Source organism: Macaca fascicularis, chromosome 13 (genome assembly GCF_037993035.2).
Source record: "Macaca fascicularis isolate 582-1 chromosome 13, T2T-MFA8v1.1".
Lineage (NCBI taxonomy): Eukaryota > Metazoa > Chordata > Mammalia > Primates > Cercopithecidae > Macaca > Macaca fascicularis.
In genome coordinates this window covers 36560340-36587498 of record NC_088387.1, presented here as the reverse complement: position 1 = coordinate 36587498, position 27159 = coordinate 36560340, and the positions used below count along the sequence as shown (strand labels likewise).

The window sequence follows — 27159 nt, the reverse complement described above, 5'->3', positions numbered from 1 at the left end:
CTACTCAGGAGGCTGAGCTAGGAGAATCACTTGACCCCGGAGGCAGAAGTTGCAGTGAGCCGAGATCCAGCCACTGTACTCCAGCCTGGGCGACAGAGCAAGTGGGGTGAGGGAGGGGAGACATTAAATGTGTTTCCCCCCTTTCATTGTTTGAAATGACATTATTCTCTTACGTGTAGTGTGTCTTTTCAGGCTAGAGGTCACCTGTTGCTGTGCATACATTATTAGCCAAGTATATGATGGGAAGGCTTTCTAAACAACTCTTAGACTCTGTTTTCAATGCCCAGTGGTACACAGTCTTTTGCATTGCCTGTAAGTTGTATCTGTAATTTTCAAAAAGTTGAGAAAACACTACATTAGAGTAAGAACTTAAAATAGTGACTTTAAGTAGAACTTTGTTTGGTGATAAATCTCTGAAAATAAATATCTATAAGCACCTGCCTCAAGAGTAATTCCTCAATTTCAGGATTTCATTCCAGAGAAGTTAGGTAATTGGTAGAATCTTCTTAAAAAATAAGTCAAGGGAAAAACAATAAACAAAGCATGAAATATATATCTCCATATCGTAATAAATACAGTTCTGAAGGCATCTACTTCTGGGGAAAAAAAGATTATTATCAAACGATATGCTTCAGTAGGCAACCCTTAATCACTGGTTTGCCACTTAATGACTCTGCCTTTGGAGCAAATTACTTAGTGCCTGTGTGCCTCCGTTTATCCATCTGTAAAAGAATCAACAGTTAAGTGACTAAGTCTTTAGCAGATTAAAAATCATCACCTTCCCTTAAAAGAGCTCTTTTTTGGGAAAAGTTGGAGCCTAAACCAAGCTCTCTCTGCCTTGCTCCCACAGACCTGTCTGCAGAATTTTCAAAACAGAGCAGTTTCTATCTAGTGTGCATTGTTTAAAGCAACTAAACTGAATTGCAAATGTATATGGAAATACTGGGGTGTGTGTGTGTGTTTAAAATAGAGATGAGGTCTCGCTATGTTGCCCAGGCTGGTCTCAAACTCCTGGGCTCAATTAGTCCTCCCGCCTCAGCCTCCCAAAGTGTTGAGATTACAGACATGAGCTACCTCACCTGGCGTTATTTTTGGTTTTTACATGTAAACTTTTTATCACAAAACCATGGCTGACAGGATTCATTTCTTCAAAACCTGTTCCCCACTAACCACCTGTTAAAACTTGCAACCTAGTTCTCCTGGGCTGTTGTTGCCACCTGGTGGCTTACTCCTGGAGGTATTTGGTATAGCATTTTTATCTACTTAATTTTATTTTCTCCTATAGAAAACAAGTACTTGTTCAGGGCCTTCTTTTTCCCCCCTCTACTTTCATTATTCAGTAGTTCTTACATCACGAAGTCTGTTATAGAGGTTGCAGTGAGCCAAGATAGCGCCACTGCACTCCAGCCTGGGCGACAGAGTGAGACTACATCTCCGAAAAAAAAAGTCTGTTATAGACACACATTAGTCCCCTCCCCCTTTCCCTTCTCTCTTTTTGAGCTCTTATCTAATTACCCTAGGAAAACATCCCCTTCTTTTCATTTACTTCATTCATTCAATAGATATTATTGAATTCCCACATTGTCCCAGGCACTGTTTATCCACCTCCTCTTCCTTCATATTATGAGTCAGAAAACAGCTCTAATCATGGCAGAGTATAATAGTAGATTGAGTAATATAGAAGCTTCTCTATTTCCAGATAAGAGGCTCTGAAAGGCTGTTCCTAAGCTCACTCATGAGCAAGTCCATTGTTGCTAAGTTTCTGTTTTCAAAACAGGGATGCATTTCTACGAACAAATGAAGGAGTGTAGATCAGTTCTTTAAAATCAGGCAAACCAATCAGTTATTCCAGAGAGGACCAAGTTCCTCTATACTGAAAACTTTTAGAAATGAATTAATCTTCCCTCTTTCACAAAGTTCATAAAGAACTCTTTAAATACAATATTTCACCCATTTTTCAATTCACTTTGTTGGGCAGATTTGAACCAGCTTTAAATCAGCTGTAGCCACAAAAGAAGTTTTATCACTTTCCACCTACCTCATGACTTTGTGAAGATTGGCAAAGTAATATATGTAAGTCATTAGGTACATAATTAAAAGTGAAGGAACTTGCTATTAAACCACTAGAGGGAACTCTGTGTGGCAAGAATTTTTACTCACTGTTGTATCCTCAGCAAATATTTTTGTTCACTGCTGTATCTTGGCATATAATAGATAACAAATAATGAAAGGATAGGTGGATTCTCCTTGTTGTTACGTATCACAGAACTCGCAGAATTCCACCTGGAAAAAAAAAAAGTAGAAAAGCCAATTTCCAGTAAGAAAGGGTTGTTTTAAATGTTTTAAATGCTGAATGACCATACAGTTCATTCAAATAAGACTACCGTGTGAGGAGTACACATTGCAAAACCTACTTACTGAGCTTCTTGGTTCTCTTTCTTCTGGATCTTGTTTCTGGATCATGCTCTCCCCCTTTTTCATTTCTCTTTCTCTGCTGTGGAATCTCTTTAGCTATAGGTTTATTCTTGAAGAGTCTGTTTGAACGGGTCTCAGTACCCCATTTCTCCTCTTGAGTCTGTCCCTTAAACACAGGGCATAGGTTTTTAAAAATACGCATATATAGAGTTATATGTATGTTTAATAGACCTTTTTATTCTCTTCCTATTTCTAAAAATAACTAAGGAAAGCTCTTAAAAAAAAAACATACACACAGACAAATCCTAGAGTTTCTTTTTGTTTCTTTTTGTTTTGGCAAGGGATGATGTGTATTTCCTTTGTGATTCTTAAGTAGAGGATGAAAAAACTCTCCACTCCTGACGTAGGCTCCCAGTTTATGAAGCATTATAAACTTTGTCTTAGATTTCCTTCCTCCAGCAGTTTCACATCTGGAAGTATCCTTTGGCCGTTTTCTTTAAGCAAAATAATTCTGGTTACTTCTACTTTTCATTGAGTTACTTATACTATAGTTTGTCTTTTTTTTTTTTTTTTTTTGAGACAGAGTCTTACTCTTTCACCCAGGCTGGAGCACACTGCCACAATTTTGGCTCACTGCAACCTCCACCTCCCGGGTTCAAGCAATTCTCCTGCCTCAGCCTCCCAAGTAACTGGGATTACAGGCACCCGCCCCTACACCCAGCTAATTTTTGTATCTTTAGTAGAGACGGGGTTTCACAGTGTTGGCCAGGCTGGTCTGGAACTCCTGACCTTAGGTGATCCTCCCACCTCAGCCCCCCAAAGTGCTGAGATTACAGGCATGAGCCACTGTGCCCAGCCTAGTTCATCTTTTTTACTTGGTTTTGTGTTCATCTGAGATCCTCTTCTAAGGGTTGCACAGTTTTTCAACTGCTTAAATGCAGAGTCTCTTCTTGGAGATTGTCTATCATTTAATAGTATTGTTCTTTGGGCAGTTCTCAGTGTCAAAATGATACAGCCTATATGATACATACCCTTTTTTCAAAAAGTCACACTTGGAGAGATGCATGGGCCTTGAAGAGACAATACACAGACATTTCACAGAAGTAGAAAAGAGGCCTTCCCTCTCTCCACCGCCCCCGCCCCCATCACATGGTAGCTAGAAGTCAAAATTGGCTGTCAATGACAAGTGCTGTGTAATCCCAGGCCTTCAAATTCCAGATGAGGTCGACTTCCTGTTGTATTCTTTTTTCCCTGTGTGTCTTGAAGGTAACTTGCCCTTTGTTGACCTTTTCTTTCCCATCAACTCTCTATTCCCTAGCTAAAAACTAATTTTATTAAAAAGTAAAAGGTATACCAACCTGAGATTTTTCTCCTTTAAAAAGCTGTAAACGAATATTAGAAACTTTTTTCTTTTTTTTTTTTTTAATAAGAAAGCAAAGACTACATATTATTTCAGTGGCTTTTTAAAAATGTGTTCCCAGGCAGGGCGCGGTGGCTCAAGCCTGTAATCCCAGCACTTTGGGAGGCCGAGACGGGCGGATCCCGAGGTCAGCGGATCGAGACCATCCTGGCTAACACAGTAAAACCCGTCTCTACTAAAAAATACAAAAAAAAAAAAAAAAAAAAAAAAAAACTAGCTGGGCGAGCTGTAGGGCGCCTGTAGTCCCAGCTACTCGGGAGGCTGAGGCAGTAGAATGGCGTAAACCCAGGAGGCGGAGCTTGCAGTGAGCTGAGATCCGGCCACTGCACTCCAGCCTGGGCAACAGAGGGAGACTCCGTCTCAAAAAAAAAAAAAAAAAAGTGTTCCCACTAGAGGGCATCCTTTTCTCCTTAAAATTTTAGTTCATAGCTTTCGTTTGTTTTCCAGAACTTCTAAATATACAAAACAATGAGAAAAGATGGGGGATTACAAATATAACACCTTAACCTTATAATGTAGCTTGTCCAAGTTACGATTTTACAAACTACCATTTACAAACTTTGTGATTTTACAAATCACAAAGAAGTGATTTCTCAACTTCTTTATGACACGGTATGACTAAGCTAGATTTTTTTTTTTTTTTTTGGAGACGGAGTGCCGTTCTGTTACCAGGCTGGAGTGCAGTGGCACAATCTCAGCTCACTGCAACCTCTGCCTGCCGGGTTCAAGCGATTCTCTTTCCTCAGCCTCCCGAGTACCTGGGATTACAGGCACGCACCACCAGTCCCGGCTAATTTTTGTATATTTAGTAGAGATGGGGTTTCACCGGGTTGGCCAGCCTGGTCAGGAACTCCTGACCTCAGGTGATCTGCCCTCCTCGGCCTCCCAAAGCCCTGGGATTACAGGCGTGAGCCCCCGTGCCCAGCCATGACTAAGCTAGATTATTCAGTGATGGGTTGCACATGTTATTTGGTTAACTCAGTTTTTGCAGAATATATGTAGTGTAAGGTAAATGAAACCTAAATGTTTTTTAATGTAATGGATATCAGTGCTATCTAGACAACTAGTGGTTATTCAGCTTTGCCTCTCAAGGCATTATTTTACAATATTTGAACTCTTGTTTCTGTTATAATACTTTTCAGAGCTTTGATTTGATTTTTTTTTTTTTTTTTTTTTTTTTTTTTTTTTGAGATGGAGTCTCGCTGTGTCACCCGGGCTGGAGTGCAGTGGCCGGATCTCAGCTCACTGCAAGCTCCGCTTCCTGGGTTTACGCCATTCTCCTGTCTCAGCCTCCTGAGTAGCTGGGACTACAGGCGCCCGCCACCTCGCCCGGCTAGTTTTTTGTATTTTTAGTAGAGACGGGGTTTCACCGCGTTAGCCAGGATGGTCTCGATCTCCTGACCTCGTGATCCGCCCGTCTCGGCCTCCCAAAGTGCTGGGATTACAGGCTTGAGCCACCGCGCCCGGCCGATTTGATTTTTTTTTTAAACGGAGTCTTGCTCTGTCACCCAGGCCAGAGTGCAGTGGCATGATCTTGGCTCACTGCAACCTCCACTTCCCAGCTAATTTTTGTATTTTTAGTAGAGATGGGGTTTCATCTCTACTAAAAAGAGTTTCAGGCTGGTCTTGAACTCCTGACCTCAGGTGATCCACCCACCTCGGCCTCCCAAAGTTCTGGGATTACAGGCGTGAGCCACCACGTCCAGCCAGAACTTTGATTTTTTAATATCTTAAATACAGTGTACTGATACCTCATCAGAAGCAAGTTCATTCTTCCTGTGAAGGAATTGATAGTTTTACCTATGCCATGTATCTGTTCTGTTTCAGATTTCTCTGACTTCCTGATACCAGGTAGAATCACTATTGTTAACCAAGGGACTGCAGCAAAGAGCTAGCTTATTTCCTCCCATAGGAACGTTCAATTACCTGTAGTTGACAGTAGCGGAGCAGGTTTTGTTAGTCTGTGTCATAAAATGATACAAATTCTGACAGATATACTTAGGAGGTCCTCTGTATTGAGTGAGAGTCATTCTAAGGGGGACAATGGGCTACTATTGAGAAATTGAAAAAGTCTGTGCTTGTATACTTTTATTTAGAGACTTAGGTGGTATGAAATGTTCTATAAAATTAAATATTAACTTCAACAAGTTTATGACAACAGAAGGAATTAAAGGACAGCTTTCGTAAACAAAACAATGAGAAAGGATGATAGCAGACTATATGGAAAAACTGTATGTTATAAAACATTTTTACTTAGCTCAACTTCTTATTCATAGTATGCTAATCACCAAAAAACCCTCTGTAGCATGGCTGCCACAGAGATTATTATTATTATTATTATTTATTATTATTTTTTTTTTATTTATTTATTTTTTTGGAGACAGAGTCTGGCTCTGTCATCCAGGCTGGAGTGCAGTGGCCGGATCTCAGCTCACTGCAAGCTCCGCCTCCCGGGTTCACGCCATTCTCCTGCCTCAGCCTCCCAAGTAGCTGGGACTACAGGCGCCCGCCACCTCGCCCGGCTAGTTTTTTGTATTTTTTTTTTTTTTAGTAGAGACAGTGTTTAACCGTGTTAGCCAGGATGGTCTCGATCTCCTGACCTCGTGATCCGCCCGTCTTGGCCTCCCAAAGTGCTGGGATTACAGGCTTGAGCCACCGCGCCTGGCCGCCACAGAGATTATTAATAAAGTGAATCTTATGTTGTAAGAAACCCTGCTGTAAACTTACCTAAAGTTTGACTTAAATATTTTATATATATGTATGATGTATCTGTATTTGAAGTACTGATCTTGAATCATAAAAGGCCTTTCAGTATTTGAGAAGCTAAAAAATATATATTACAGAAATGATTTCATCACAAATAGACAGTAAATTTAAACAAACAAACCCTGTTTCCTTTTTAAAGGGCTTACAGTTACAGAACTCTAGCTGGGTTTAAGTGAAGCCTGAGGCTACCACCCCCATCCCTTATGTGAACCATTTAGGTAGCTTTGAATTAAATCACAAGAGTAGAGTGAGCAAGGGATAAGTATCAGCATCTTTTTACTGAAAGATACAGTGTTTATCAATATCACCATGCACAGCTGCCTTAAGCTTTGTTCATCTATACTTGCCAGTAGGCATCCCCACCTCAGAAAGAGAAGGCAGGCCTACAGAATAATGTCAGGCTACACACCAAAAAGTTCAGAGCTGGGTTTACCTTCCTGGCACCTAAATTCACAGTACAATTGTTTGTCCATGTTATTATACCATTTGTGAACCTAAATAGGTATCATAGGTATCCCCCCCCCCCCAATTCATTATTTTCAGTGTTGTGCTTAAAGCATCATCATGCATGAAAGCTGTTTTGTTTTTGTTTGAGATAGGGTCTCACTCTGGCACCCAGGCTGGAGCGCAGTGGCACAATCTCCACTCACTGCAGCCTCAGCCTCCTAGGCTCAAGTGATCCTCCTACCTCAGTCTGAGTAGTAGGGACTACAGGTGCTCACCACCACACCTGGCTAATTTTTCTATGTTTTTTGTAGAGGCGGGGTTTCTCCATGTCTCCCAGGCTGGTCTCAAACTCCTGCACTCAAACAATCTGCCCGCCTTGGTTTCCCAAAGTGTTGGTATTGATTACAGGCCTGAGCTGCTGCGCCTGGCCTGGAAGCTATTTTGAATAAGCAAATTTTTAAGTATTCCGTCTCTTTGCTCAAGTATCTTTTTTAGTAATACTTTCTTTGCCCACGCTGTCCTTCACTGGTTTATGTTTCTCCATAGCACTTACTTCCACCATGCTCTGCAACTTTTTTTCTTTTTTTGGAGTCAGGGTTTGCTCTGTCTGCAGGCTAGAGTGCAGTTGCATGATCATAACTCACAGCAGCCTCGACCTCCTGGGCTGAAGCAATTCTCCCACCTCAGCCTCCTGAGAAGCTGGGTCTACAGGCACACACCACCACACTTAGCTAACTTTTATTTTTATGCTTGTCTTAGTGCGTACTAAATGTTAGTTTCTTGGGGGCAGGCTTTGTTTTGTTCATTGCTATATCCTCAGCATCTAAAACATATTACATATTAGATAATCAATATTTGCTGAATTTGCTGAAAAATTGCCACCATGATGCCATCATTTGGCTGTCATTGTAAGTTGCTCAGGGAGTCTCACTGCAGCTTTTGAGATCAAGGATCTCGAAGGATATTTTGAAAAGTAATTTAAAAGGTTGTGTATATTACTGAGATCAAATTGTATTGTAGGAAAGTACTAAAATAATCTTATAGCTCACGCCTGTAATCCCAGCACTTTGGGAGGCCGAGGTGGGCGGATCACAAGGTCAGGAGATCAAGAACATCCTGGCCAATGTGATGAAACCCTCTCTCTACTAAAAGTACAAAAATTAGCTGAGTGTGGTGGTGGGCGCCTGTAGTTCCAGCTACTCGGGAGGCTGAGGCAGGAGAATGGCATGAACCCGGGAGGTGGAGCTTGCAGTGAGCCGAGATCGTGCCACCACACTCCAGCTTGGGCGACAGAGCGAGACTCTGTCTCAAAAAAAAAATCTTACTGCATCTGAATAAGTTAATATTACCACTTTAGAATTTAGGACTTTCATATCTTTTTTTCCTCATTTGATTCTCATAGCAAACTTCATAGATGAAGAAAGATTGAGCAGAGAACATTAAGTGATTTGTCTAAGTGGTTATTGTTAATGGCTAAGTAATAACAGGGAATTCCATTTTTTTTGTTTCTTTTTTTTGGTGGTTGTTTTTGTTTTTTTTTTAGAAGAAGTCTCCCTCTTGTGCCCCAGGCTGGAGTGCGATGGTGCGATCTCGGCTCACTGCAACCTCTGCCTCCCAGGTTCAAGCAATTCTCCTGCCTCAGCCTCCCGAGTAGCTGGGATGTGGCTGCCACCACGCCTGGCTAATTTTTGTATTTTTAGTAGAGATGGGGTTTCACTATGTTGGCCAGGCTGGTCTTGAACTCCTGACCTTGTGATCTGCCTGTCTCAGCCTCCCAAAGTGCTGGGATTACAGACGTGAGCCACTGTGCCTGGCCTGATTTTTTTTTTTTTTTTTTTTTGGTGTTTTTTGTTTTTTAATAAAAACATTCAACAAACATTAAGAATCTACAACCTAGGCCAGTCTCAGTGGCTCATGCCTGTAATCCTAATACTTTGGGAGGCTGACACAGGCAGATTGCTTGAGTCCAGGAGTTCAAGAACATCCTGACAAAAATTATGTGGGCATGGTAGCACACACCAGTAGTCTCAGCTACTCAGGAGGCTGAGGCAGGAGAAAGGCATGAACCCAGGAGGTCGAGGCTGTAGTGAGCCGAGATTATGCAACTGCATTCCAGGCAGGGTGACAGTGAGACCTTGTCTCAAAAGAAAATCTACAGTCTGCCAAAACTATGTTAGTTTTCTGGTTTTCCACCTCGAACTGACAGCCCAAAGGTGGTTGTAAACAATTCCAGCTTTGCTTTATGTTTTTGTTTTTTGTTTTTTTGTTTGTTTGTTTGGAAGGAAGGAAAGAACTTTTAAAAATAAAATATTGGTTGGATATATGAGAATTTTCATAAAATAAATGCAAAGGAGAAGAATGGTACTACAGATCCTCTTGGCCAGATGTAAAAATGTTACATTTCAAGATCCCTAAAAGCTTCACACACTCATCTCCTCATCCCCTTAACCCCCAGAGGGAACCACTGACCAAAATTTTATCATTCCCTCATTTTCCTTTTATAGTTTTACTACATGTTTGATTTCCTAAACTAGATACTGGTTTTCAACTTTATACTATATGTATTCTTTGAGACTTTCTTTCATTCATCTGAGGCGATGTTCTTACCTGTTGCTTTGATTCATTCTTTTTCCAATTCATTCTGTGCATATTGAACTGTTGAGCTTTTGAATCTGAATAGTCTTTTTTTTTTCTTTTTTTGAGACGGAGTCTCGCACTTTTCGCTCAGGCTGGAGTGCAGTGGCGTGATCTCGGCTCACTGCAAGCTCTGCCTCCTGGGTTCATGCCTTTCTCCTGCCTCAGCCTCCCGAGTAGCTGGGACTACAGGCGCCCGCCACCATGCCCAACTGATTTTTCTTTGTATTTTTAGTAGAAACGAGGTTTCACCGTGTTAGCCAGGATGGTCTTGATCTCCTGACCTCATGATCCGCCCGCTCGGCCTCCCGAAGTGCTGGGATTGTAGGCATGAGCCACCACGCCCGGTCCCTGAATCGCCTTTTTAAAATTCAGTTACAAAAACTGCCGTCAACATTCTTCTACATTCTCTAGGTGCACACAGACAAAAGATTCCCCCTGGGAACGTATTTAAGAGTGAAATTACGGTATCATAGGAGGTATATGTATTTAACTTGACTAAAATATGAACAAATTTTTCAAAGTGGTTGTGCTGACATACACTCCCACCAGCAGCGTATAAGCACTTCTGCTGCCCTTTATCTTCATTAACACTTGACATCATGAAACTTGTAGTTTCTTACCAGTTTGGTAAATGTAAAATGCTAGCTCGCGGATGTTAATCATGCACTTCTTTGATGACTAATGAGACTGAGCGTCTTTTCATATGTTTACTGGCCATTTATGTTTGTTGTTCTTTGAGTGCCCTTTGACAGGTTTCTCCATTTTTCTATTGAGCGTTCATCATTTACTTACTGATATGTAAGAGTTCATAATGCATTCTGAATACCAAACTTTTGTCTGACATGTATGTTGTACATATCACCAGTTTCTGAGCCTTGTGTTTTCAGTCAGTGGAGGCTGTTAAAAGATGAAGAAAAAGTCTTAACATAGTTATTTAAGAAATTGTTTTCTACTTTAGGCTGATAAAAATATTCTATATTGTCTTCTAGAGATATTTTTCATTGTTCTTTTGAATCTGTCTTTAAACCATGTGGAATTGATTTTTTGTGTGTATGGGATATGGGGAAGAGATCTAATTCTGTTTTCCCCACACGTAGATAATCACCTGTTCAACACTATTTATTGTCCACTCCCTTCTTTTCTCAGTGTTCTTTAGTGACCGTGCTGTCGTAAAACAGATTTCAACCTCTGCTTCGGGGCTTTCCATTCTATTCCATAGGCCAGTTTGTCTCTACGCTGGTGCCATTCCTTCTTCTTATAGTTATTATAGCTTTATAATTTGTTATTGTATTACTTATTATTTATTAGTGTAGCTCTCTCTCTATATATAAAACAAGTCCCTCTATCTCGTTTTTCTTGGGAGCATCTTGACTGTCCTTGGCCCTTTTTGTAACTTGTATCAGCGTTTGAGTCAGCTTACCATGTCCCACAAAAAAATTCTTTTTAAATTTTGGTTATAATTGTTTGAATCTACAAATCAGTTGACATTTTATTATGAACCTTCCAGTCCATGAAGTTGGTATCTGTATTTTTTAAAGTCCTTTAGTGTCTTTGAATACATTTGTACTCATTTGCTTCATAAAAGGCTACCTATCTTTGGTTAGATTTATTCAGAGGCACTTTTTAAAAATGCTGTTGCAAATGGCATATTTTTTTATTACAATAAAATATACATAGCATAAAATTTATTTTAAGCCCTTTTTGGTGTACAATTCAGTAGCATTAAGTATATTCACATTCTTGGAACCATCACCACTGTCCATCTCCAGAATTCTTCCATTATCCCAGACTTCAAAACTCCCTACCTGCTAAACTGTAATTCCCCATTCTCCCTTTCCTCCAGCTTCTGATAGCTAGGGCTACAGGCACAGGCCACAATGCCCAGCTAATTTTTAAATATTTTTGTAGACAGGATCTCTCTATGTTGCCCAGGCTGGTCTTGAACTCCTGGCCTCAAGCCATCCCTCTGAGGGCCTTGCCTTGCCAAAGTGCTTGGGATTACAGGTGTTAGGCACAACACTCAGTTATTTCTTTTAACAGGTTAAGAATTATTTGATATCCAGTTCTGATATGAACTCATGACTGATTCTGCTGCTCCTGCTAGTTCTTTCTGATAGTGCTTTGCTTTTTTGTATTTTATGATTTAAATTATGAACTTATTCCTTGGATGTTAATATATGCCAGATGCTTGCTGTCAATTCTAATTTAAGACCACTTAAAATTCTTGACCCAAGGTCTTTGGAACCATTTGATAGAATTTGGGCTATAAACCCATGAGGACTGGTTTGTGGTTATGGCTTTTTGTTGTTATTTTGTGCCCCCAGGGCAGGGGGCTTTCACTAGGGTAATTTTTGTAATCCCCTAGGGAGGATTTCTAGCCCACCCATGCATTGTGAGAGTATATTAGGATCTTGGTTTTATGAGGAATCTTCTGTTAATTATCCCACCTTCAGTAGGCCTTTGTCCTGTAATGCTGTGGAACTTAAACTTAGATTTTTACCTGCTTTGGCAAATACCCTCATTGTGAAAAGCCCTCTTTAGTGCTTCCAGTCAGTCACCTCTTCATCTTGGTTTTTACTTTCTTGCTGGCTTATCAAGGCTTTTTTTTTTTTTTTTTTTTTTTTTTTTTGAGGTGGATTCTCGCTCTGTCGCCCAGGCTGGAGTGCAGTGGCTTGGTCTCGGCTCACTGCAGCCTCCGCCTCCTGGGTTCAAGCGATTCTCCTTCCTCAGCCTCCGGAGTAGCTAGGATTACAGGTGTTTGCTACCAAGCCCAGCTAATTTTTTGTGTTTGTTTTTTTTTTAGTAGAGACGGGGTTTCACCATGTTATCCAGGATGGTCTCCATCTCCTGACCTCGTGATCTGCCCACCTCAGCCTCCCAAAGTCCTGGGATTACAGGCCTGAGCCACCATGCCTGGCCTATATCAAGGCATTTTTTAAGGGGGGAAAAGGGTGATTACATTGTGTCAGTCATTTTACTTTATTTAATTTTAAGTGGTTTTTTGTTTGTTTTTAGTTTTGGTTTTGGTTTTTGTTTTTTTGTTTTTTTTTTTTTTTTGGAGACAAAGTCTTGCTCTGTTGCCCAGGCTGGAGTGCAGTGGCGTGATCTCAGCTCAGCTCACTGCAACCCCACCTCCTGGGTTTAAGCAATTCTTGTGCCTCAGCCTCCCAAGTAGTTGGGATTACAGGCACCCGCCACCAAGCCCAGCTAATTTTTGCATTTTTAGTAGAGACGGGGTTTCAACATGTTGACCAAGGCTGGTCTTGGAATTCTGACCCCAAGTGATCCACCCGCCTTGGCCCGCCAAAGTACTGGGATTACAGGCGTGAGCCACCGCGCCCAGCCTGTATCAGTCATTTTAAATTATTTTCATCTGGAGTATATAAATCAGAGTAATGAATCCAGCACATGGCTAAAAATTCCCATACCATTTTACTAAGTCATTTCTAGTCATTTTGGAAAGGATATGTGGGGTTAAATGAGCACCTGAAACATTCATAAAAATGAAATCAAGAGTGGTCTTTATAACTGGTAACGAAAGATATTTCTTTTTGTTATAGGTGTCAGCTGTGATGCATGTTTAAAAGGAAATTTTCGAGGTCGCAGATATAAGTGTTTAATTTGCTACGATTACGATCTTTGTGCATCTTGTTATGAAAGTGGTGCAACAACAACAAGGCATACAACTGACCACCCAATGCAGTGCATATTAACAAGGGTAGATTTTGGTAAGTAATTAAAAATTTAATGAATTACATCATTTAGAATTGTATGTACATGTGAAGAAGTAAAGGCAAAGTGTTCTAAAACTCCCCAGCAGCATACCATGAGGCCCCATATTCATTAAACATGAAATAAATCTTACCTTTTTTTTTTTTTGGGAGATGGAGTCTCACTCTGTCACCCTGGCTGGAATACAGTGGCGCAACCTTGGCTCACTGCAACCTGCACCTCCCTGGTTCAAACAATTCCCCTGCCTCAGCCACCCAAGTAGCTGGGATTACAGGTGCACACCACCACACCTGGCTAGTTTGTTTGTATTTTAGTAGAGACAGAGTTTCACCATGTTGAACAGACTGGTCTCGAACTTCTGGCCTTAGGCAGTTCACCCGCCTCAACCTCCCAAAGTGCTGGGATTACAGGCGTGAGCCACCATGCCCAGCTTTTTTTTTTTGAGATAGAGTCTTGCCCTGTCGCCTAGGCTGGAGTGTAATGGCGCTACCTCAGCTCACTGCAACGTCCACCTCCCAGGTTCAAGCGATTCTCCTGCCTCAGCCTCCCGAGGAGCTGGGATTATAGGCGTGCACCACCGTGCCCGGCTAATTTTTTGTATCTTTAATAGAGACGGGGTTTCACCATGTTAGCCACGCTGGTCTTGAACTCCTAACCTCATGATCCACCTGCCTCGGCCTCCAAAGTGCTAGGATTACAGGCATAAGCCACTGCACCCGGCCTTACTTTTATATACCAAGTAATTCTGTCTGTTCGTCTTAATCATAGCTTACTTGTTTAAAAAAACCATTCAGAAATACACACCACTGACAAGGTATGAAATAGAAGAGTGCTTCAGTAAAGAAGAAATATGGTCTGTCTTTTGTTCTTGCTATTAACACACAAATAATAGCTTTTTTTTTTTTTTTTAAAGTCAGAGTCTCACTTTGTCACCTAGGCTGAAATACAGTGGCCAGATCTCAGCTCACTGCAACATCTGCCTCCTGGGTTCAAGCAATTCTCGTGCCTCAGCCTCTTGAGTAGCTGAGACTACAGGTGTGTGCCACTGTGCCCAGCTAATTTTTTTGTATTTTTAGTAGAGGTGAAATTTCACCATGTTGGCCAGGCTGGTCTTGAACTCCTAACCTCAAGTTATCCACCTGCCTTGGCCTCCCAAAGTGCTGGGATTATAGATGTGAGCCACCATGCCTGGCAGTAATAACTTTTGTAATGACCAGAAAGCAGATTGTTGGCTGGGTGTGGTGGCTCACACCTGTAATCCCAACACTTTGGGAGGCTTAGATGGGCAGATCACTTGAGTCCAGGAGTTTGAGACGAGCCTGGGCAACGTGGCGAAAACTGTCTCTGCACCCACCCCTCAAAAATACAATAAATTAGCTGGATGTAGTGGCACACATACATCTGTAGTCCTAGCTACATGGGAGGCTGAGATGGGAGGCTCACTTGAGCCCAGGTGGTCGAGGCTGCAATGAACCCTGATTGTGCCACTACACTCCAGCCTGGGCAATAAAGCAAGATGCTATCTCAAAAAAAAAAAAAAAAAAAAGATTGTTTCCACAGTTGATTAGAAGACATTGTAAGAAAATATATAAATGTTTCATGCTATAATTTTTATTTATTTATTTTTTGAGACAGAGTTTCAGTCTTCTCGCCTAGGCTGGAGTGCAATGGCGCCATCTCGGCTTACTGCAACCTCCACCTCCTGGGTTCAAGCGATTCTCCTGCCTCAGCCTCCTAAGTAGCTGGGATTACAGGTGCCTGCCACCATGCCCAGAAAATTTTTGTATTTTTGGTAGAGACAGGGTTTCATCATGTTGGCCAGGCTGGTCTTGAACTCCCGATCTCAGGTGATCCACTTGTGGGCCTCCCAGGGTGCTGAGATAACAGACATGAGCCACCACACCTGGCTTCATACTATAATTTCTTACCTAGCCCCACACTTTTTGTCCTTTTTATTTCAGCCATCCTAGTAGGTGTAAAGTAGTATCTCAGGTGGTTTTGATTTATATTTATCTGAAATATAAATTATGAGCATATTTTCTTGTGCTTATGGGCCATTTGTATATCTACTGTGAAGAAATACCTAGATCCTTTGCCCATTTTTAATTGGATAATATGTCTTTGTTATTGAATTGTAATAGTTTTTTATTCCATAGATAAGTGTTTTTATCTGATAGATGATTTGCAAAAATGTTCTCCCATTCTGTGGGTTGTGTTTTCACTTTCTTGGCGGTGTGCTTTGAAGCACAAAAGTTCTAATTCTGATAATGTCCCATTTATGTATTTTTTCATTTGTTGTGCATTTGGTGCTGTATCTGGAAAATCACTGCCTAATTCAAAGTCACGAAGATTTAAACCTGTGTGTTCTTCTAAGAGTTTTATAGTTTTAGCTCTTATATTTAGATATATGACCCATTTAGAATTAATTTTTATATATGGAATGAGGTAAAGCACCAACTTTATTCTTTTGCATGTGAATATTCAGTTGTCCCAGTATCTTTTGTTGGAAAGACTATTCTTTATCCAATGCATTGTCTTGGCACTCTTGTTAAAGATAGGTTGACTGTAAATGAGGGTTTATTTCTAGACTCTCAGTCTATTCCATCGATCTATATGCTTGGTGTTTTTGTTTGTATTTTGACACAGAGTCTCACTCTGTCACCCAGGCTGGAGTGCAGTGGTGTGATCTTGGCTCACTGCATCCTCTGCTTCCCAGGCTCAGGCAATCCTCCACCCTCAGCCTTCCAAGTTATTGGGATCACAGGTGGAAGCCACCACGCCTAGCTGATTTTTTAATTTTTTGTGGAAATGGGGTTTCGCCACATTGCCCAGGCTGGTATCAAACTCCTGAGCTCAACGTGATCTGCCCGCCTCAGCCTCCCAAAGTGCTGAGATTACAGGCGTGAGCCACTGTGCCAAGCCTATATGTCTGTCTTTATGCCAGTACTACACCGTCTTGATTTCTGTAGCTTCATAGTAAGCTTTGAAATAAAGAAGACTAAGTCTTCCACCTTTGTTCTTTTTCAAGACTATTTTGGGTATTTTGTGTCTCTTTCATTTCTGTATTTTAGATTCAGCTTGTCAGTTTCTGCAAAGAAGCCAACTAGGATTTTGAATGGAATTATGTCGAATCTGTAGATTAGTTTGGAGAGTACTGCCATCTTAATAATACTAAATCTGCTGATCCATGAACATGGGATGTGTTTCCATTTATGTAGGTCTTTAATTTCTTTTGACACACTTTTGCAGTTATCTCAGTATGAGTTTTGCACTTCCATTGAATTTATTTCTAAGAATAGATGGTCCCCAGTTTATGATGGTTCAGCTTATGATTTTTGTATCTTATAGTGGTGCAAAAGCAATATATGTTCAGTAGAAACAGAACTTTAAGTACATACAACCATGCTGTTTTCATTTTCAGTGCAGTCTTCAATAAATTCATAAAATAGGCTTCGTTTTAGGTGATTTTGCCCAACTGTAGGCTTACATGAGTGTTCTGAGCACATTTAATGTAGACTAGGCTAAGCTATGATGTTTGGTAGGTTAGATGTATTAAATGCATTTTCAACTTAAAATAGGTTCATCAAGTTTTAGGATATAACCCCATTGTAAGTCAAGGAGCATCTGTATTCTTTTACTGTCTTAAATGGAATTTTTATCTTATGTATTTATTTTGAAATGGGTTCTCATTGTGTCACCTAGGCTGGAGTGCAGTGGTGCCATCATGGCTCATTGCAGCCTCAATCTCTCAGGCTCAAGTGATCTTCCCATCTCAGCCTTCCGAGTAGCTGGGACCACATGCACATGCCACCACAACAGACTGAATTTTTAATTTTTTGTAGAGGTGAAGCCTTGTTACGTTGCAAAGGCTTGTCCTCCTGGGCTCAAGTGGTTCCTGCCTCCATCTCCAAAAGCATTGGGATTACAGGCATGAGCTACCATGCTTGGCTGTTTTTTTAATTTTATTTTTGAATTGGTCATTGCAACCATATAGACAAACAATTGATTTTTTTTCATATAGATCTCGTATCCCACAGTGCTGCTGAACTTCTTTATTCGTTCCAAGAGGGTTTTGTTTGTTTGTTCGTTTGTTTATTTTCTTTGAGATGGAGTCTCCCTCTGTTGCCCAGGCTGGAGTGCAGTGGTGCAATCTCGGCTCACTGCAACTTCTGCCTCCTGGATTCAAGCGATTCTCCTGCCTCAGCCTCCTAAGTAGCTGAGATCACAGGCATGCACCACGATGTCTGGCTAATTTTTGTATTTTTATTTTATTTTATTTTGAGACAGAGTTTCACTCTCATCCCCCAGGCTGGAGTGCAGTGGCGCGATCTCGGCTCACTGCAACCTCCGCCTCCTGGGTTCAAGTGATTCTCCTGCCTCAGCCTCCTGAGTAGCTGAGACTTCAGGTGTGCACCAGCACGCCCAGCTAATTTTTGTATTTTTAGTAGAGACAAGGTTTCACCATGTTGGCCAGGCTGGTCATGAGCTCCCGACCTCAGGTGATCCGCCACCTTGGTCTCCCATAGTGCTGGGATTACAGACGTGAGCCCCCACACCCAGCCTAATTTTTGTATTTTTAATAGAGATGGGGTTTTCCTAGTTGGCCAGGCTGGTCTCAAATTCCTGACCTGAAGTGATTCACCTGCTTTGCCTCCCAAAGTGCTACGATTATAGGCGTGAGCCACAGCACCCGGCACCAGGAGTTTTTTTTTTAGTGGATTCCTTAGGACTTTCTGTACACAAGGTCATGTCATCTGCAAATAAAAATCATTTTACTTCTTCCTATCTGGATACCTTTCATTTACTCTGGATAGATCCTCCAGTAAAATACTAAATAGAAGCGGCAAGAGTGGACACACTGGTCTTGTTCTGATCTAGGGGAAAGCATCCAGTCTTTCACCAGTAAATGATGTTTGCTGAGTTTTTGGTAGATGCCCTTTATGAGATGAGGAAGTTCTATTCTTCTTAATATATTTATCCCCACTTACTCCAAATCCACCTGACAAGTCTTGTACACCTAATAAATGGTCAATATATACATAATACATAAAACTTTTATGATCATTTAAATCTCCCTAAAAATGAATATGAACAAATCTATCATGTAATGAACACTTTCTTCCATTTTCTTTTCTTAAAAAAGCTCCCTTAAATTTGGTGTTTGTTTTATGCTAAATAATTAAATAATTCCTTGTGGTGGCATAACATACTGAATATACTTGCATCTTATTTTATGTTTCTGTCTCTCTGTTTTCTCTTAGTATAAGAAAATCCGCCGGGCGCGGTGGCTCACGCCTGTAATCCCAGCACTTTGGGAGGCCGAGACGGGCGGATCACGAGGTCAGGAGATCGAGACCATCCTGGCTAACACGGTGAAACCCCGTCTCTACTAAAAAATACAAAAAAACTAGCCGGGCGAGGTGGCGGGCGCCTATAGTCCCAGCTACTCGGGAGGCTGAGGCAGGAGAATGGCGTGAACCTGGGGGGCGGAGCTTGCAGTGAGCTGAGATCCGGCCACTGCACTCCAGCCTGGGCGACAGAGCGAGACTCCGTCTCAAAAAAAAAAAAAAGAAAATCCTTGAAATTAGATAATTTCTAAAGGAAAGGGGTCTGTTTAGCTCACAATTCTGGAGGCTAACAGGGCCAAGACGGTTCATCTGCATCTGGTGGACTTCGGGTGAGGGCTCAGCTGTGTCATAACATGGCAGAGAAGCAGAAGGGGAAGTGGGCATGTGTAAAGAGACCAAACAGTTGTAAGTGACAGACAGCCTCACTTTAAAATAACTCACTCTCAAGGGAACTGATTCAGTCCTGAGAGAGCGAGAATTCACTCCTGAGAAAGGCATTAATACCTCTTAACAACCTTATCATCTACTAAAGACACCACCTTCCAACACCACCACATTGGAGACGAAGCCACAGCATGAGCTTTGGTGCGGACAAACCATATTCAAACCACAGCAATTACCTAATGGAAAAAATAGACTTATTCCTTGAGATAAACTTATGAGGTGAACAAATTATTCCCACAGACTACTGGTTAGTTTTCCAGTAAACCAGTTGGGCGAAATATTTTGTGACAGGCCAGGCGTGGTGGCTCATGCCTGTAGTCCCAGCACTTTGGGAGTTCAAAACCAGCCTAGGCAACAAGGTGGGACCCCATCTCTACCAAAAAAAAATTTTTTTTTTTAATTAACCGGGTGTAATGGCACACACCTGTAGTTCAGTTATGTCGGAGGCTGAGGCAGGAGGATCATTTGAGCCCAGATACTGAGTGTGCAGTGAGCTGTAATCATGCTACTGTGCTCCAGCCTGGGCGACAGAGTAAGACCTTGTCTCAAAAAAAACCTTTTTAATGTTGTTGGTAGTATCTTAAGTTAGCATTGTCCTCCATGCTCTGAGAGCAGCGTGTTCTATAGACAGCTAACTACGTCTGGCAGTTCTCGTATTGATCATGGTTGTCTGTCTTTCCCTCTGAGCACATTTGTCCTTGTTTCTTGGTGGACCCTCCTGATTTTTTCTGTTGATATCAGTGTTGCCACAGTGTATACAGATAAGGAAAAAATAAATTACAATAAAATTAGAGCCAGATGTAAAATGACCAATGTTTCAAATAAGTGAAGGAGGATGGAGTTGTTTGCTTCGTTCTCTCTTAAGGCTATATATATAGTAGCTATCTGGGGAAGGAATTTTGGAGGAATAACATGGAGTCCTCATGGGAATAAGGATATTACAAATGTAAATAGGTACCTAAGCATTCCTTGACCACATGAGGTTGTCGAATATTTTAGGCACACTTTCTTTTGGAGTGCAATGGCGCGATCTTGGCTCACTGCAACCTCTGCCTTCCAAGTTCAAGCAATTCTCCTGGCTCAGCCTCCAGACCAGCTGAGATTACAGGCATCTGCCACCATGCCTGGCTAATTTTTGTATTTTTAGTAGACACGAGGTTTTACCATGTTGGCCAGGCTGGTCTCGAACTTCTGACCTCAAGTGATACACCTGCCTTGTCCTTCCAACGTGCTGGGATTACAGGCGTGAACCACTGCTCCTGGCCCACACTTTCTTTATTACATTTTTATGTGTTTAAAGACTAATATTCCTCAATGCAATTCTACTTTATTTTTCAGATTTATACTATGGTGGGGAAGCTTTCTCTGTAGAGCAGCCACAGTCTTTTACTTGTCCCTATTGTGGAAAAATGGGCTATACGGAGACATCTCTTCAAGAACATGTTACTTCTGAACATGCAGAAACATCAACAGAAGTGGTAAGTGAAGCAGCAGCCTTATGACTAAAATGATGTTGTAAAGTACATTATTTCTAACGTTAATAAAGCTAGGTCACTGTCATCTACTTCCTGCTCAGTGTAATGATACCATTTGCATAGTTATTAAAATCATCTTTTAACAGCAAATTTTAAACATCATGGGAGGCTGCATTTTTGCAAAATAGTACCTCTTACTGTCCACACTGGGTTTCTTAACCTGTAGCTAAAACCACAGCATGGAGTCTTGACCAAATTCAGGAGCCCTTTATTCAATGCATTGTGAAAGGTTAAAAGGACGGCAACCTGCAGTGCATCTCTTGTTATAGTATCCTTGCTATCTGCTTAACTTTTCTTCTACAAGGAACTTCACAAGGAAATTTAAAAACCTTTGGTAGTGTCATAATAATCCATTGTCACATCTCATTGTAGCATATCGCTGATCTTACCTGGTTTTCATCAGATCACATCTCTTGCTTCCTAGGTCAAGCTCTGGGGTCCCTAGAAGTTCTTCCTATCCTGATCTTTCCAGTGGCTAAAGGCCATGGACCCAGAATAATACACAAAGAAAGTCTTACCTTGAAAGCTTGTTGGATTTTTTACTTGACATCTGAGTCAGCATGCATCCACCTTCAAGAAATGATAAAGTACACCTAAGAGTCTCTCCCCCACCTCTTTACCATTGATAATAATAGGTAAAGTGAAGGCTTTATATGGAACTATAGATACTGAATTGGGAGAATTTTGGCACAAGTAATTGCATATTGCATCAACTAATAAACCCCTAAATGTACTCAAAACAAATTAATTGAAACCCAGAGAAATAAAGTAGCATGCTCAAGGACATTCAGCTTAGTAAGGGGCAGGGGTAGGGGCAGATGTTTGGACTCAGCTAGTGTCCCTCTGGGTTCCAGAGTCTCTACTTAACTCTGCTACAGCTATGCATATAATATAGGGTTACTTTTATTCCCACTGACACTGCTAGTTTGATGCTTGAAGTTGTTATAACATGTATCAAGCAGTAGGTAAATTTATTTTGTATAGACATCAAGCCAAATGTTACTGTCTTAACAGCTCAGAAATGCTCTGATCTTGCACCTAGGAGAGCCTCAGACTACTGTTGTCACATTTTATTACTGTTCTTAGTTTGTTCTTTTTATTCTGTAAAGTGACTTTGCTTCCTTTTGGTACAGTCCCACATACCAGTATGAAGAATCCTGACTCAGTTGCATCTCCATGCTGGTTGTTGTGGAAAACTTGGAATCATTTTTCTTTGATTTAATTTCTGTTAAGTTTGGGTCCTTTACCTAAATACAATAAGATAAACATGAAGTTCTTATTGTAAATTAGGCATCCTTAAAATCATTATCAGACTGTGCACAGTGACTCATGCCTGTAATCCCAACACTGGGAGGCTGAGGCGGGAGCATTGCTTGAGCCCAGAAGTTTGAGATTGGCCTGAGCAACAAAGTGGGGCCTTGTCTCCACAAAATTTAAAAATTAGCTGGACGTGGTGGCACATGCCTGTGGTCCCATCTACTTGGGAGGCTGAGGTGGGAGAATTGCTTGAGCTCAGGAGGTTGAGGCTGCAGTGAGCCATGATTGTGCCACTGCGTTGCACTGCAGCCTGAGTGACAGAACAAGACCCTGTCTCCAAAAAAAAATTATGTATTATTATATATATTATATATAATATATAAATAGCATTATATTATCATTAATAAATATATATAATGATATATAACAAGTAATAATATATATTATTATTATTATCAGCCGGTAGTCCCTAGTATAGTATTCTCATCTCCCCACAAGGGCAAGACAACCCAGTTTTCCATAACGTTGCCTCTGGTTGGTTTGCTCCCCAACCCCCACCCCCCGGAAAGTAAATACTCAAAATGTGTTGTTTACACTCTGGCATACCTGATACATAGTTTGAAAATTAAATACCCACCACCTGCAAATGGTTTCATGGTCTATTTCTTGTGAGTTGTGTTTATGCCTTCATTAAGTTTCCAGGCTTTTGGTACATAGCCCAAGGCAGTTGTCACTCTATTTTCATATTGGCTTTTGTGGAATATTTTAAGGATTTATCTCTCCTCATTAGCCCTTAATCTTCACATGAATACTATATCTACCTCTGTTCCCACCCATACACCCAGACATTTCAAAGTGAAAAATGGCAGGCAGATAAGAATCTTTAATATAAAAGTACAAGATTTCTTCAGGTCATGTGGGTCAAGTCCTAGAGGCAGGGCTGGCATTCAGCAGGTGTAGTCAAGTGTAGCATGCTGACTAGTGTCCATTCCGAAGGATTGGTGCCTATGCCATACCAGTTAAGTGTTTTGAATGCCTCTCTGTATATATGTGAAACATATTATCAACTCCAGTGTGCTACAGTTACATGTAATTGTCCAGGTGATAATACTGTGTGTCCTCTCTCACCCCTCAATGTTTTGCATTTTTGAATTAGGGAATTCAAGAGTGATTTATATCATTTTGGTTTGGGGGATTATATCTACACAACAACTTGCTATATCTCCTTTTCTATTCCTCTTAACATGTTCCTTTCTGAATGCTCTGTTTGCTGTCTTGCTTTGTCCCACATTACCTGCATGTGTCCTCTAGACCAGGGTTCCCCAACCCCTGGGCCACAGACGGGACCAGACTAGTACCCATCTATGACCTGTTTGGAACCGAGCCACAGAGCAGAACATGAGCAGTGGGCCAGCGGGCATTACCGCCTGAACTCCACTTCCTGTCAGATCAGCTACATCGTTAGATTCTCACAGGAGTGCAAGCCCTTTTGTGAACTGCTTTCTGATTTCTTTGGAATTATTTTTCAGTATTGCTAAATTATATTAATACTATTTCAAGTTTTGTGAATTCCCAAGATGTCGTCATACACATAAATTTTTGTACAAGAACCATGTTTAAATGTAAAACATAATTGCTTTTTAGGAATTCCTAAATTACATGTAGATGCTGCTCTTTAGAAGCCAGTGACAAATCTAACTTCAGCATTATGGGAGAATGGAATTGAGAGGGAAAATAATTTAATATGAAGTAATTCACAATTGTAAGTTAATTTCACTTATAATTGGACACTTATTAACTGTTCACTGCAGCAGCAGAAAATTAGATTGTAATCTAGTTGAACAGTGCGCTCACTCAACTCTTGAAAGGACCTTTATTTATATTGGCAAAATGGATGGCCAAGGTGCAGGTAGCTACAAGCTAGACGGTTCTACAAGGCCCAAAAGGAGTTTCTTGACCATGTAGCATAGATCATCCACTAGTCCTTTATGTATATTCTCAAAACAAAACTTCAGTTTCTGTCTTGTATTCATTATATCTGCAGATTTTGTAGGATAAACTAATACTTTTAATTGGGAAGGAGATCCAAAAGCCTGAAGTTGTCATTGGCCGTGGCAGTTAGTTAGCTCAATAGAATGTCTTTCTTCTAATTTTTTTTTTTTTTTTTTTTTTTTGTATAAGCACTAAAGTATAACACGTGTCAACAGGTTTTGTGTGTTGGCTTTAAATTTGGATGACTCTTTTTGGGTCATTACTCTTCTGTGGAAAAAGTGTTTTAAACCCCATTCCCCCCATTGTATTGCAGGTGATCAGAAAATCCCTTGGCATAATAAGCCTGGGTGTTTCTGTGGCTGAGTTCTAAGAGCCGCTCAAAAGCAGAGACGTGAATTGTACCCCAGTTTGAAGAAATAATGAAAAATATACACCAATTTTTTAAAAAAAATTTTGGTAGAGACTGCGTCTCACTGGGTGGCCCAGGCTGGTCTCAAACTCTTGTCTGCAAGTGATCCCCCTGCCTCATTCTCCCAAAGTGTTAGGGTTACAAGTATAAGCCACTGTGCCCTGCCCCAATTTTGGCCCCAGTTTTTAAAAAGAAATGAAATTCATATGAACTTTAATATTGGCAGGAACTATGCTCATTTCTTGATAATGTTTTAACCTAAAGTGTTAAGTTAGTTCTGATTTGGTACTCAGTAAATGCTTAATGGATTAGTGCATGGTAACAAAATTATATAATATAACAGTCAGAACTTTAACTTTACCAGTTTACCTGGATTTCATAGCATAGATCCTTGAACTAGAAATAGGAAGGTGGTTATAAAGAATAGTTTTTAAAGCTGTGCATAGTACCCAGAGAGAGAATGCTGTCTGATGTGGTTGTATTAGTTCAAGAGAGAGGTGAGAGGAAATCCAAACTTGCCTTAGAATGGTTGATAACTGTATGGGGAAGAATCTGTGGAGCTGTTGTTTAAAAAAAAGTCACGCATGCTGACTTCAGGTGCTTTCACAGAGGAAAAGTTCTGTGCATTCAGCAGTGACTCGGTGTTTATATGTGGAGTAATGACTTCAGAAGGTATATTTTAAAGACATTGGCAACTGTGCTATATAATGTGCCCTAACTGGTTGCTGGCTGGCAGTCATGCGCTGGAACCACGTGGAAAAATGGAGACTCTGTATGTTCTTGGAATGGGACCTTACCTCAATTAGTAAAGGCTTCCAAAAGGGCTACAGATAAAAAGCAAGATTGATGGTGACCCTCAGTGGCATGGTGAAGGAGAAGAGGAAACTCAAGCAATAGCAGAGACGACACTGAGAATGGCAAGAACATCTGTGAATCCAAATTTTTTTGTTATGTTAGGTAACAGTAACATTTGGTGTTTTCGTATAACAGAGTAAATACAGTTTTTGAATATCATTGTATATTTAAACTGTATTTGCCAAACTTACGTAGTTTGTTAATAATCAACCAGGACCTTTGTCAAAATAGATTGTTAAATCCCTCTATTTCCAGGACTAGGAAACTGTATTTTTAACAATTGCTCCAGATGATTTATATTCTTTTTTTTTTTTTTTTTTTTTGAGACGGAGTCTCGCTATGTCACCCAGGCTGGAATCCAGTGGCTCCATCTTGACTCACTGCAACCTCCACCTCCCTGGTTCAAACAATTCCCCTGCCTCAGCCTCCTGAGTAGCTAGGATTACAGGCGCACACCACCATGCCCAGCTAATTTTTTGTATTTTTAGTAGAGACGGGATTTCACCATGTTGGCCAGACTGGTCTCAAACTCCTAACCTCAGGCAATCCACCTGCCTCGGCCTCCCAAAGTGCTGGGATTATAGGCGTCAGCCACTGCGCCTGGCCCTGACGATTTATATATATATATATTTTTTTTTTTTTTTTTGAGACACGCCCAGACTGGAGTGCAGTGGCACAATCTCGGCTCACTGAAAGCTCCGCCTTCTGGGTTCATGCCATTCTCCTGCCTCAGGCTCCCGAGTAGCTGGGACTACAGGCGCCCACCACCACGCCCGGCTAATTTTTTGTATTTTTAGTAGAGACGGAGTTTCACTGTGTTAGCCAGGATGGTCTCAGTCTCCTGACCTCGTGATCCGCCTGCCTTGGCCTTCCAAAGTGCTGGGATTACAGGCGTGAGCCACCGCGCCCGGCGATGATTTATATTCTTAGCCAAATTAAAGAAATACTGACTTAAGCCAGTTAAGTAAATCTTAATTGATAAGTTGTTATAATTTTAAGCTTGTGTGTTACATGGAATTTTCCTGTACGAATAACAGATACTACTCTATCATGTAGCAGTGGAAGTGTGATAAATATTAATGTTGACAAGCTGTCATAATTTTAGGGTCAGTACCCTAAAATTACCCTTGTGTTGAGTTTTCCTGTGCTGTAAGAGATATTAGGCACCATGATGTGGAAATAAAGACACACTCAAAACTAAGAAGTGTTTGTGGCCCTGAGTGGTACAGTGGCTTGCTTCCTCCCACTCCCCACCACCTCTTTTCCATTTCTCTTGCCCCGCTTTGCTCTCCTTTTTCTTTCTTCCTCTTGTTCCCTTCATTTCCTTTCAGAAAACACAGTCTTAAGAACAAGCGTTTTTGTCTTAAAGCGTAAGTTAGCTTGCTAAATATAAAATGTAAAACCTAAAAGATGACCAGGCCTCTGTGGTCACATCAGCATCTGAGCTTAGTTTTCCTTTCCAAGTCCTCATCTGAGTTCACTTTATGTGACCCAAGTGTGGCAACATCTTCCACTTGGTTCTAAATCTAGCCTCTTGATTTTCTTTTTTCCTTTTTTTTTTTTTTTTTTTTTGAGATGGAGTCTCTGTCGCTCAGGCTGGAGTGCAGTGGTGCGATCTTGGCTCACTGCAACCTCCACCTCCTGGGTTCAAGTGATTCTCCTGCCTCAGCCTCCTGAGTAGCTGGGATTACAGGCATGTGCCACCACGCCCAGCTCATTTTTGTATTTTTTAGTAGAGATGGGGTTTCACCATGTTGGTCAGGCTGGTCTTGAACTCCTGACCTCGTGATCCACCCGCCTCAGCCTCCCAGAGTGCTGGGATTACAGGCATGAGCCACCACGCCTTGCCTAGCCTCTTGATTTTCTATGCTAGCTGTCAACCTGGGTGATCCTCCCGCATAG

General features: G+C 41.1%; 1 protein-coding gene across 1 annotated transcript in view; it reads left to right on the top strand.

The window, feature by feature from the left end:
* Nucleotides 1–27159, top strand: part of KCMF1 (potassium channel modulatory factor 1) — an 84578-nt gene that overhangs the window by 41720 nt on the left and 15699 nt on the right. Inside the window, exons 2-3 of the mRNA XM_005575446.5 lie at nt 13246–13413; nt 20548–20687. Coding sequence (XP_005575503.2) covers nt 13246–13413; nt 20548–20687 — 308 coding nt within the window. The remainder of the gene's footprint in view (nt 1–13245; nt 13414–20547; nt 20688–27159) is intronic.